The sequence below is a fragment of the Lepisma saccharinum genome, chromosome 3 (genome assembly GCF_977018435.1).
Source record: "Lepisma saccharinum chromosome 3, izLepSacc3.1, whole genome shotgun sequence".
Lineage (NCBI taxonomy): Eukaryota > Metazoa > Arthropoda > Insecta > Zygentoma > Lepismatidae > Lepisma > Lepisma saccharinum.
In genome coordinates, this window is record NC_139231.1 from 112,715,821 (window position 1) to 112,730,039 (window position 14,219).

General features: G+C 38.9%; 1 protein-coding gene across 6 annotated transcripts in view; it reads right to left on the bottom strand.

Annotated features, from left to right (window-relative positions):
• Window positions 1-3,945: 3,945 nt before the first annotated feature.
• LOC145985315 (uncharacterized) overlaps window positions 3,946-14,219 on the bottom strand; it is a 69,110-nt gene continuing 58,836 nt past the window's right edge. For all 6 annotated transcript variants that reach the window (XM_083119180.1, XM_083119179.1, XM_083119183.1 and 3 more), the window contains exons 22-25: window positions 13,342-13,550; window positions 12,216-12,449; window positions 8,261-8,419; window positions 3,946-4,197 (exon numbers count right to left, since the gene is read on the bottom strand). In XM_083119180.1, the coding sequence (XP_082975306.1) occupies window positions 4,054-4,197; window positions 8,261-8,419; window positions 12,216-12,449; window positions 13,342-13,550 (746 nt within the window). In that variant the 3' untranslated portion in view covers window positions 3,946-4,053. The remainder of the gene's footprint in view (window positions 4,198-8,260; window positions 8,420-12,215; window positions 12,450-13,341; window positions 13,551-14,219) is intronic.

The following is a 14,219-nucleotide window of genomic DNA, read 5'->3' on the forward strand; positions in this document are numbered from 1 at the left end:
GTTCCACGGAGAAAGGGGGTGGAAAGCAGGCCGATGACCTTCAGCGGGTGCACTTGGGGATGGTCCATTTGGTTCTTGAGGGGGAACAGGTGAATTGTCCTCCAGATCGCGTAAGGCGTACTTCTTGTTGTTCACTACTAAATGGCGAAAGCTCAGATTTGCCCTGTGTCCTTGTCTCCGTGCGTCGTGCATGTACGGCAGCAACTTTTCTCTTTCCCGCCGAACCGACGAAGAGTAATCATTGTCAATAAATATTTTAGTTCCTTTCAAGGTTGTCCTATTTCTGATTATTTCCTCTTTCTTCTTGTATTGTAAAAAAAGACACACTATGGGACGGGGGCCACATGATCGCTGAACGTTCACACGATGCGCTCTCTGGATATCGTCATCATGGAGGGTCACTTTGAGTTGCTTTCGACGATATCTTTCACCTTACGTTCCGAAGCGTTCCAGTCCTCTCCAGCATCTTCTTCCACACCAAAAAACACGAGGTTCTCTCTCCGTCCTCTGTTCTCCTGATCGTCGATTCTGTGTTCCAACCAGTTTGTGTAATCGCTCAGGTCATACACACGCTTTTCCAGAACATTTACACGGTTTTGCATGTTGTCCACCCTCAGCAATATCTTATTTAAAGTGTCCCCGAGTTGGCGAACTTCGTTGCTCAAAGTCTTGTTGCTCTCTTGAAATTCAGACTTGAGATCCTGAATCAAACTTTTGAGCTCATCTCCAGGCCCTGGATTTTGCTCGACACCCCCCACAATGAGTAGGGTTAGCACCACAACACCATACGCAAGATACACTTTCTGAAGACCGCAGTTCTGTTTTGCTTTCGACACTTTCGGGCATGCTCGGGTGAAATACATTCCTATAGCCAGGCACCACTGAACAGTGCACACACCCATTGTCCCCGGACACTTCAACCGGTGGAGCTCAACAAAAACACGTCCGTCCTCAACATTTCAAAATGTTTTGGGTTATTTTTACCCATTCACGTGTCCTGGCAGGTTAATGGTGATGGTGTGTCATGGAAATCCACGAAACATTTTTCCTGAAAAATCTGATGAAGATTGAAAATTATCAGATTAATGATTTGTTTCATTCACATTAGATTCTATAAATTTTAGAAATATCGCTCAAGTTTTCTCAACATAGTGTTGATTTGTCACGGTGTGGCAGCAAAGTATTTTAAGGATATGAAAACTGTTGCCGAAAAGAAGATAATTTTCTTAAAAATAATAATTTTCTTTAAAAAAATTGAAGAGCTTCGCCGGGAAAATACGTCTAAGGAACTCTCATTCACCACCAAATTACATTTAAAGGAAGAAGGAAAGATATCGGAACTAGTAAATAAATATTATTTAATGCCTTAAAAGATATTAATTTATCTTGAAAGTGGTTTGATAGGAAGTCTGTTTTCCTCGCTTTAAACATTTATTGTGCATAAATTCATTTTAACAATACTTCTCACATTTATTATTACTATTATTATTGTTAATTTATTACTATCAATATAATCATTATGTTTGTTATTATTTAATCTATTTCTGGAAATTGATTTCAGTCTTCCAAGTGTATTGTTTAGTTTTATTGTGGTCCATGTGTGTATTGAAATAGGTCAAAATTATACTTTTTGTATAAAAATTAAAATAATCAATCTCGTGTTAATTCTGTGGACCCAAAGTGTGAATTATTCCTTAAAATTGCTAATCTTGCATATTTGTATTGATTTAGGGGTTAAATAACGAACTCCTGATTTTTGCTGATTTTTTCGCATTCCGGATCCCTGTGCAGTCCCCGGAAAAATACACTATTTTTCAAAATTATGGTCCTCAAAAACTGTGGTGCGTATTATGCACAGAATAATTCAGCCAGCCAACATGTAATCGAACGTGGTCATTCCATGATTTTGTGACACCTGCATTGATTTTTTGTGTTTAGGGAACCCTATCATGTTATTTATCGTTGTAAAGCTTAAATTCTGTAGTTTCTGCATGTGGCAACAGTATTCCATTCAAGATGGCGACACTAATGTGCAATGCGGTTGAAATGAACTCGTCACAAAATTAAAGAACATTCTGATTTTCATGGTACTTTGGATGAAAGAAAAGATAAGGAAAAAGAAAATAATAATTAAAAAGTATTACTGGCCAAATTATGACATATTTGGAGTGTGTAAATGCCTTAATGGAAGAAATCTTGTGCTGCTAACTGCTAATTTGAAGGGTCTGAATGAGCCTCCTATAAATGTTATGTTAGTCATGGAAAAAGTATAAATTTTGATGGTTTTTTTTTTTAGAAAAGTAAAGAGGAAATTAGCATATAAAAGTCTAAAGACAATGTCCCACAATTTTTCACTTTGTAATGTAATGTTCTGCTACAACAACAAAAGAAGTCAGTTTTGGTGGAATTCAAGCATGCACCTCCCGTCACATGGGATGCATATTAGTGGTATTTGTTGGGTGAGAAATAATAGAAAATAACTTCCTGAGCACATAACTTCCATAATGTAATTTTGATCTCGCTTTCTACTATTACACAATAAATAAGGTGGTTAAAGAATGAAAGCTTGGGATGGTAAACACAGTGGAGAGGGGGGGGGGGAGTTGGTATGGATTGGTGACTTATTGTTTACACAAAAGGATATTCTCCTCTTGGTCCACATAGTAACAGGTCACTCATTTAATACGTATGATGTCATTCACTGTTGATCGGCATAGTAAAGGCTTACGACCTACAACTAAGAAAGCCATTTCTTGCACCTGAATTATACTGTGCATTATGTACAAGATATAATTGTTAGTCACTTTTCCCTATCAAAAACCAGGGTGCGCATTATACACGCGTAAATACGGTATATTTTCGAACACAAAACAATCTGGTATCAAACCCGTAATTTTTTTAATCCAGATCTGTTTTCTTCGGCCATGCTTTGTACAAGGGTTGATCAAATGAAAAGGTACAAAACAACACTGTCGGTGTAAATGAATACTTTATTCAAAGTATCCTCCATAGGCCTGAGCACATTGATCCCATTGATGAACGAGCCGAATGATTCCTTTTTCCCAGAATTCCTTTGGCCGTGATGCGACCCAGTCCTTCACAGCGTCCTTGAGTTCATCGTCCGAGGTGAAGCGCTTGCCTTTGAGATGCTTTTTCAGGGGACCAAACACATGGAAGTCACAGGGGGATAAGTCCGGACTGTAGGGCGGATGGTTTAGCTGCTCCCACTTGAACCTGGCCAGTTCCGCGTGTGTGACCCTGGAGACGTGTGGACGTGCATTATCATGGAGCAGAACCACACCCTCCGTGAGCAGCCCCGGTCGTTTGTTCTTGATGGACCTGCGTAGGCTACGGAGTGTCTCACAGTACACATCAGATTTAATGGTTTGTCTGCGTTCACGGAATTCCACAAGTAGCGGACCTTGCACATCGAAAAACACGGTAAGCAACACGGTCTCGGGTCATCAAGCAAACTCTCACGGCCTGCATGAAAACGGGTACTCTATTTCCTCACTGATTTGCCAGACTCACAGTCTTCCCCGTAAACGTTCATCATCTGGCGATGAATATCGGCCGGTTTAACACCTTCCGCTGTCAGAAAACGGATAACGCCTCGCTGCTCCTCAACAGTCGAATTTGCCAATGTTAACGCCATCCTGTCCGAACACGCACTGCCGCGTCACTTGGACGGCGCTCTGTATCGGAGCCTCTGCTCTCTCCTGCGCATGTGCGTTCCCCTGCATGCTCCAATGCCGCGTGGCGACTCCAATCGCACCCCTACATATCACGCTACGTTCTCCCATCGCGGCATCGGTATTATATAAACGATTCCGTTGTTACGACGTTTCGTACCTTTTCATTTGATCAACCCTTGTAGATTAATTCAGCAAGGATGTATTTTATCACTACTATTACGAATGAAGCTTTAATGTAAACTCAACCAAATATAAAAAATATATTTATTTATTTTTTACATATTTTTCCATATAAATTTAAGCCTTTCTGCATAATGTACAAATACATATACCAGTATGAAATATGTGTATAAAATAATTAAACAGGAGCAGTCTTTGGTTCAATCAAGATTTCATTCACTGCGCAGTAGTCTGGCTGTGTGACAGCATACACCACGGCTTGTGCCACATCAACAGGATCAAGTATTTTGGTTTTTCCACTCATGTCATACAGTTCCCTTGCCTACACACAAAAGAAACAAGGAACAAAGAAGTGAATTTGACACAATTTATTTCAGTGCATGTCTAACACTGACATTGCTACATTTTCCGAAGACAATTATATGCAGTACTTAACCTATGAATGTAATTTTTTTCTGTGAAGATCTTATTTTCACTTGTTTTTTGAATAAAGGATATACAGGATACTTGCTATTCCAGTAGGAACTCTTAGGGCTGATTTACGGTTGGTATGTATGAAAATTGTCAACAAGGACAAGAAAAACTGTACGAAGGAAGTACAAGATGCAAATAATGATCACTATGACTACCTAAAACATTTCACATGGTTAATAACCAGAACTTTAACAAATAGATGACAAACCTCTTGGAGCACATTGATTTACTTAACTATGGAACTTAAGTTGTTGCAAATTATCCAGGTAACCAACCAGTGAGTGACAGCAGTGGAGAATATTTTCTGGGGTTGCAGTCACATTTATTTATCCTTAGCCTTATAAATAATAATAACCCATGGTGCAACAGCCATAAGGGCCAGGGCCTACCTATTGGCTGCGGGTCTCACTCTCATCTCCTGAGGTGGGATATCATCCAACCAGTTACAGGGTGACATGTGGTCGGTATGACGAACCACCAGTCGTCGTAGGTTTCCGTGACTGGGTTACACTACTCATTCGTAGCTCCTCAATTTTCTCACGAAAATGCGTGGCCCTGGTCCCGTACACTGGCCGAAATCTCTGGAGAAAACTTCCCAGGAGACTCGAACTTGGGTGTGCCCCAAGCCTAGCACCCTAGGCTGTACGGCCACAGTGCGGGGACTTCATCCTTGTCTTTACTGTGCATAAAATGGACTTAAAACATAAACTCAATCAATCAATTACCGAGTTCCTTGTTTGCTGGTCAACCCTGTGGCTTTTGCATTCCCTAACCACAGGCATTTTCTTTACAGGTACGGGAATGACGTATTGGGTTTAATTTTAACCTTTTGCCGCCCAAGACCTTTTTCACAAGTAAGCCTCTGGGTACCGAGCCGATTTTGAGCAAAATGCAGAGTTTCAATTAAATGAGTGTAGATCAGAAGCTAATTGCCCTAGAGAGATGAGTGATATACCGTTGTACGCGGAATGAACCAGAGATTCAGACTATATGAATTTTTTTCAAATTCGGCATATATGTGGTGGGGGGAGAGGCTAACTCAAAATTCCAAAATTTTGGAAAAAAAAAATTGGTTCCCCCACTCTCCTCCCAAGAAAAAAGTACATGACAGTGTCGACATGCACATGGAAATGATCCTTGACATGTAAGGAACACAAAAATATTTGCATTATTATCATATGACCAATGTAACTTGAGTTATACCCCCAAAAGGAATGGCATGCCACTGATTCAAGCTTCAAAATGCAGGGTTACCTTGAAATGACTATAGCTCAGAAACTAAATGCCCTAGAGATATGAAAGATATACCGTTGTACGCAGAATGAATCACTGATTTAGACGATATATAATTTATGCACATTCGGCGTATATATGGAGGGGGAAAGGGGGGAAATCCCCTGAAAATACTTTTTTTTTAAAAAAATGGGGTTTCGCCCCCCGCAAAAAAAGGATATGAAAAGTTCAAAATGCACATAGAAATTATCGCTGGCATGTAAGAAACAAAAATATTTGCATCATTGTCGTATGACCAATGTGACTTGAGTTGTACCCCCAAAAGGAATGGTCGGGATGCCACTGATTCAAGCTTCAAAATGCAGGGTTACCTTGAAATGACTATAGCTCAGAAACTAAATGCCCTAGAGATATGAAAGATATACCGTTGTAAGCAGAATGAATCACAGATTTAGACGATATATAATTTATGCACATTCGGCGTACATATGGAGGGGGAAAGGGGGGAAATCCCCTCAAAAATACTTTTTTTTTAAAAAATGGGGTTTCCCCCCACCCCGAAAAAATGTCAAAATGCACAAAATGCAAAATTAATGCAAATTTGGTGTATATATGGAGGGGAAGGGAGAAAACCCCCAAAAATTATTTTAAAAAATTGTCACTTCACCCAAAAAATGTCCTTGCACTTGGGCACAAAACGACACCTACGCACAACATTCACGGATGAAAAGCTAGAACGTAGTGACAAATGAGCGCCAATTCTTGCAGCTGCTTGAAATTCTATTTTTAGACAATGCTGGGTAACCCCTGTTGCCACTTGTGGACACTTGTGCTAAAAAAAAACAAAGGTTTCCTTCAGCGCACTTCGAAATTCCATTCTCACAACGCAGATTCAACAACCAGTCTCCCCCCTCCACCTCCCCCCACCCCCTGCTTGCGCCCCTTGCTTTAGATCAACAAAGCCGGTCTTCCTTTGTCGGCAAAAAATTGACCTTGAAAAGAGAAGTCCCTTTTCCCGCCTTTCCCCCTCCATTTTCATGAAGACAAAAAACAATGCAAAAAAACATTTCTGTTAAATACATGTGTTAGAAACAATATAAAAAAATAAAGTCGAAATTCTAGCCAAAAATAGAAAAGTTATAACGTAAAAACTACGACCTTGACACAGCGTCTCGATCGAGATGCTTGGTACCCCGAGGGTTACTTTTGGGTATCTCGTTCGAGATGCTTGGGCACCAGAAGGTTAACTCTTAACTTACTTTCTAGCCTTCTTAAACCCAGAGGTTTATAGCTGCAGCAACACAGACCTTCCATCTGTCCCTATCCTGAACAAGATCTATCCAAACTTTTCCATCCCTGCTGATTTCCTTTAGGTCCATCTCAATGTTACCTCTCCATCTTCGTTTTGGCCTTCCTACTGATCTCTTAACATCAGGTTTCTCAACAAGAATCCTGTAAACTCTTCTTTCCTCTCCCCCATTTGTGCCACATGGCCTATCCGCCTAAGTCTTCTTGATTTAATAATTCTAATAATATCTATACATGAATACAAATTATGTAACCTTCTCCACTCACCTGTCTCCTCATCCCTTTTAGGTCCAAATATTTTTCTAAGGATTTTATTTTCAAATACTCTTAATTTAAGTTCCCCTTTCAATGTAAGGGACCAACTTTCGCATCCATATAATAATACAGGCAAAATTACTGTTTTGTATATTGGATATATATTAATTTTAATTTTAACTGTAATAATATTACAGTAATTGTGGTTTTAGATTTTATTCTGTGTAATCAGTACATTAACAGTTTATATTTATAAGTATATATCTATTATTTTCCAATATTTTAACTTTTCTACTGTAAAATTGATATTCAAAAAGTGTTATGTAAATATAAATTGCAATATGTATTTGACAAAGATTTGTTGTTAAGAGCGGCCCGTGAGGCCGAAACACACTCCCACTCAATAAAGGCGAATCTATTCTATTCTATTATTCTGTACATAAGGAAAAGAAACAGTTATACTAATAAATGACAAGAATAGCTCAGTAAACATGCTTCGAAATGGACTCTATATTTATGTTGCCTGTGTGCATGCACATACAAGATGTAGGTATGTCTCCTTGAATACAGCAAACCTGTCAAATTACAGGCTTCCTATCAGAGGTTGCACTGTTTTCTTTTTATATTTCTGTTTCCTGTAAAATTGATGAGGTTGTTGAAATACTAAAACCTGAACACAGTAACATGAAAATGAAAGTATCTGAAGTTCAATTTATCACGTCATACAGAGGATGTTTAACAAACATTAATTGTGAGAGCGTGTTGAGAACCACATAAAAGTTTCCAGTAATAATAAATCGTAATAACAAAAAATACATTTTTTAACATTAGTGTTAAAAGCATGCAATGCTTCCTAAGGAATAAAAATTGTAGTGAAACTAGTTACTTAGTTATGGACTGTGGATTGATTTGTTGTTTTTAAGTCCACTTTATGCACAGTAAGGCTAATAAGGACTGGACCTACAGTTTAAAGTGGGATCCGAACCACTATGTGCCTCCACCGGGAATTGAACCCGGGACCCCTTGATTACAAGGCGACGACACTACCATTGCGCCATCGGGGAGGCCAGTTATGGACTGTGAGCAATGCTCTTAAGTAGCTTAACAAGACTTACCTCATCATCTGTTGTGTGAGAAGTCAGTTCTGTTTTGACATCTCCTGGCTGGATACATGTCACCTTCACACCATACTCCACTACTTCTTGTCGTAATGCTTGACTCATTCCTTCAATGAAGAACTTTGTTCCTGAATAGACAGCAAGACCAGCAAAGCCCTGTAAAGTAATACAAAATCATAATTTAGGAACACTATTATTGATTTGCTTTATTTTACGTTGCTTCTTGTGCTACTTTTGGCTAATTTGCAAAATGGGGATGACTGATGATATGATAAAATTGATGAATGGACACTCACAAACATCCATGCCCAGGCTGGGATTCGAACCCGGGACCCCTGGCATCGTAGCACAATGTGCTAACCACTCTGCCATTGGGACCGGTTAGGAACACCAAAAATTACTGTCAATTACAATATACAAAACATATATTTATGTATTCAAATATTAGAATTGTGCAGGTTTGATTGATTGATTGATTTGGTTTATCTTACTTTGCATTTCTGCCACTTTTGGCTAATCGCGAAGATGATGATGAGTAATGATATAATGAAATTGATAAAGGGACACTCACAAATAACACTCTATGGCCAGGCTGGCATTTGAACCTTGGACCCCTGGTGTCGTAGTATGCTGTGCTAACCACTACACCACGGAGGCTGACAATTGTACAGAAAAGAGACCTTCATGAGAAATACGAGGCGTATTCGTAAAGTACGTACCATTTCAAATATTGCTGATGTAGCGCTGCAGTCGCGACCTTGTGAGTTCTTGCTGACATCCTTCATCCGTTAGTAAGCCACAGGCACTCGTGGGAGCAGGTCATTCTTTTTCTTCGTAGGTTTATGAAGGTTTGAAATGTTCAAGAAAATCAATCGGCCCGCCGACTGTGAAGTCCGGTCTGTCTATGATTTGTTTTCTCAATGCAATAAATGTGAAACCGGTAGACATCCACCCTCAACTGTGAGAGGTCTTTATTTTTGTTGTTTAACCACTTGCCTTACGACTTTTTTTCCAAATTGATGTCAAAATTTTACACTTTTTTTAATTTTATATTTTACTACTACTTTACATGCAAAATTACATTAACAATGATTTTTGGTACAACAATCAAAAATAATCAAAATATTCTACTCCAAATAGGCATTCCTTTATTAACCCGAGTATACTCGGAGCTGTTAAATGTGATATAAATTGTGATATTTACTAACAATAATGCAACGAACAAAATGGTATGTTGTTTATTTTATAAATGATATAATATTGATTTCAAAAGACAAAAGAAGTAATTATTATTTTCACAAACCACTCACATAATTACTAGCCCGAGTAAACTCGGAGCAACAATTTTCTTTTTCATTTGAAAATGTTCGTTTTACCAACGTTTAGGTGTTCTGCTACCTGTAGCGTTTCACTTCAGACACTAGGTGCTGTGTGGTATACACGGAAACAGGGCACTACACACAAAGCCACATTACAGTCAGGACAGTAGAAGCGGGATTCCCTTCTGATTTTTTTGCCCCGGGCATCACGTACTCTTGAACACATATAACACTGCTTCGTAGGATTTGATTTCTTCGGAGTGGATGGCAAATACTCGAGGAAATGACGACCTGAAAGTCGTAGTGGACTTGGATGTATGCTTGGTAGTCCAAATCTTGGTGACAGTGATGGTGTGTGGTTCTGCTTGATCAGGTCATTCACAAGTTCCAGACGGAATTCCAGGTGTGTTTTTGTTCCACCACATTTTGTGTACAAAACAAACGAGTTCCATATGGCCAGATCAAGAAGGTGTAGGAAAATCTTCTTATAGTATTTTTTGCCACGCTTTCTGGGTGTTGCATAATCAGCAAGATGCTGATCTACCCTATCCACCCCACCCATAGTGTCATTATAGTCAATAACAACCCGAGGTCTATATTTTGCTTCTCCCCGCCTCTCTACTTTCACCATATCAACTGTGTGTACACTCGACAATAGACCAACATATTTTTTGTCGTTCCACTTCATAACTGTTACTTTACCCCTCCTGAAACCTATGATTCCTCCCTTTTCAACTCGTGTATCTTTCAGTTCCTTTGGTAAGTCTTTTCTGTTTGTATTTAGTGTACCATAAACGTCTGTCTTGTTTGATATAAGAATATCTGCCAGCTGGGGTGAATTGTAATAATTGTCCATTGTTACGCTGAATCCCTGGTTTAGAAGAGGATGTAAGAGAGACATAACAACACGGGAAGACACCGGTAAATCTTTGTATTCTTCCATGAAGTGTGTATCTTTCCCAGTGTAAACAATTATATCCCAAACATAGCCACTTTTTGATTCACAAAGCATATACGACTTTATTCCAAACCTCGCTCTTTTTAGTGGTATGTACTGAATCCAACCCAACCTTCCCTTGAACATAAGAAGACTTTCGTCAATAGATAGTTCTCTTTCTGGTGTAACAAGTGTTTGAAATTTCTGCCGCAGATGTTCAATAACGGGCCATATTTTATTTAGCTTTGGATTTGGATGGGTTGCTGCATCATAGGTTTGATTGTTTGAAAAATGAAGGTACCTTTTGATCTCAAGGAAACGACGGTAGCTCATAGTTTGTGAAAAAAATGGAGTTAGCAACAATGGATTTTTTGTCCAATAAAACTGTAGGTCGGGTTTCTTTACAATGCTTTGTAGTATTGTAAGAGCAAGGAAAATTCGCATTTCGTTCACACTTACTTGATTCCAAATTGCATTCCCTTCTTGCACTGCAAATGTGTTCGTTTCATTCACTATTAGAGTCACAATATCATTATCAATGTACTGTTCGAAAAATTGTATCAAGCCCTGACTTTCGTCTACATCATACTTGGCACGTGGTTGAGCAGAAAACGGAAAGCGTGGTGGAGCTGGTGCTGGAGATTCAGGATCAAGTTCTTGCCACACTCGTACAGATGTCAAACTAACATCAGAATGCGAACTTTCGATTGAAATATCATCACAGTCAGTTAGCGTTGTTTCACTGCCACTACCACTTACACTACACTCTGATGCACTTATGTCTGTGCTTATATCACTCATTTTGCTGCCAAAAGGACGAGAAAGTTCCAACCGAATCAACGCTTCAAAACAATGCGTTCTTGCAAGCAACCGAATGTCACGCAATGCAGAAAAGCTGTTGTCTTTCTTCACTGCTTGGCGCCTCAAGGCATACACAAAAATTAGTGCACGCTCGAGACATCTGTTGGCCGGACTTGCAACTAACACCAATTCATCATGAAAGTTCCGCCCGACTTAGTACGGGCCGGTAAAAAAAAATACATTCAAACTCCTCAGGTTTCCGAGATAACTCGGGATAATATTTTGCCGGAAGAGTACAACATCCGAGATAATTCGGGTTAGTAAGGCAAGTGGTTAAAGAAGGTCGTGAGACAGTTCACAATGAGCCAAGGAGCGGTCGGCCATCTGTTGTGACCGAGGATTTGGTGCGTGCGGTTGATGCGGAAATTCGTGAAAACTGACACTTCACAATATCGTCGCTTTCCATGGATTTTCCACAAATTTCAAGAAAGCAGTCCTCTACGAAATTGTGACAGATCGTCTGGAATCAAAAATTGTGTCAGCGTTTCGAAGAGGATGATGACGTCCAAGCAGGAGTGCATGGATGGCTTTCATCACAGGCGGGAACATTCTATGACGATGGGATACAAAAACTAGTTCCAATCTATGACAAATGCTTGAAAAATGGTGGAAACTACGTAGAAAAGTAGTTTAAGGTCTGTAGAATGCAATGCAAATAAAAAAAGGTACAAAACTATTTTACTTTATTTCTTACGCCCTTTCGGTACTTACTTTCCGAATACGCCTCGTACTTTTTATAAACATATGAAGGCACTAATAATTGGTTTTATTGTCTTCTCTACATAGGGGTGAGAAATATGGAAAGAAAACATAGGTATAGACTGTGATACAATACCTTTCTTCCTGCATCCGAAGAGATATTAACAACGTGTCCTTTCTTCCTGTGCACCATTCCTCCCAGAACAGCTCCCAAACAGTTGAGCACACCTTTGCAGTTGATATCAACCTGCTGGTGCCATTCATCTACATGGAGATTCTTCATTAACGTGTAGTACATAACACCAGCACAATTTATTAAGATATCTATAGAGCCTAGTAGAGATTCAACATGTGCCACACATTTCTGAACCTGAAATTGAAGATAATATAGTTTACTTACACCTTGTGCCAATATAATTTATTATAAATATATTAGAAACAAAACGTCAATGGTTTATTGATACTAATAAATAACAGATGTATTACAAAGGAGTTTAACCCTTTGTGGGTTGCACCTGGAAAAGTAATATGATCGATCATGCTGTATCTGTGAGATACTAGTACAGTTTTACTAACATATCCAGGATTACTTTTTAATTTCCACTTATTTTTTTTTAAAATTTATCCTACATATAGTGATTCTTAAACATCTTAAAAACATTTCTTTAGCACTACATATGATATTTATTGTCACATTACAAACATTTATTTATATACCTCACTCTGCAGTTCACTGCATTCATCATCACATTCCTGTTCAGTCTCCAAATAACTTTCTCCTTACTCCACATTCTCATAATCATTGATAGATCCTTCATCGCAGATATCATCATCTTCACTTTATTTACCATCACTGCTGCAGAGCACGGAATGAATGAGTTCAGCATCTTTTCGATACAAATGGTCCATTCAGCAAGCAGACTGTGCTACCACTAACTTGAACGAAATCAGTTGCTCTGTATTTCACAGATACTTCAAACAGCCTACTAAGCCCAGACATGAATGGGTTCCAGGTGGAGATTGTGGCATTCTGTATACAGACAAAGAAGGAAGAAGCTACTGAGAAGCTTGGAACGACACCCCTAATCACTTCAGAGAAAATAAACAATTTTAGCTATTCGTACCTCGGAGATACGGTGTAACCAATGTAGGGGTTAAGTAAGAAAATGCAGGCTTGACCAGGACTTGAACTCACGTCTCTAGTATACCATGTCAGACTTCACCATCATATTGTGAAGAATATTAAATTTCATTGTACTTACTTCCTCCTGATTGCAGACATCCATCTTAACGGACACGGCGACACCACCTCTAGCTTCAATTTGCTTCTCTAATGTTTCCAGCTTGTCGATTCTACGAGCAGCCAATGCCACCTTTGCTCCAGCTAGGGCCAAATGCTCTGCAATCGCAGCCCCAATACCTGAGGAAGCTCCCGTCACTAATGCTGTTTTTCCATCAAGTAGCTGAGCACCTACAGAGAATAATTATATTTATTTACCCTACTGTTGTTATGTAAAAGTAGGACTGAGCAATACCAGTAAGTATCAGTTCGAAATGAATCACCAATACTGTTCCAGAGTCAGGGTGTTGGGGGTCAACGAAATGTTTCATAACACTCTCACAGAGTCTAATTGCAGTGGAACCTTGACTATGCATTCTCCAGGGGACTGTGGATAACAAACATAAAATGCAGAAAAATGTAAAATTGTGGGAATAATTTTAATATTTTATTGTAGTGGGGCTGAAGTCAGAAGTGTAATGCAAGAAAATATCAATTGCAGGAACATAACATCGGGTTTCCACTGTATACCATCTACAAGACATCTATTCTTTTAATATTTGTAATTTCCAACAGGAGATAATCGTAATATGATGTTAGATATCATTCAATCACAAAATTCATTTTGCACACAATACTCATGCTTCTTCTTCTTCATTTTTTTGGCTCACACTGCGTTTGCAATTTCTAGCCAAAAGTTGCAGAGTTCAGGTATTATTACTATTATATATGATCCAAACTGTTGTTGAATATCGTTCACTTTCTTCGCATCACTAATGACTTATTGAATGTTGTTATCCATTCTTTTCTTATGGTATAACGGTCTTTCGAGATCTTATTGACTTAAATTGTCGTGTGGAT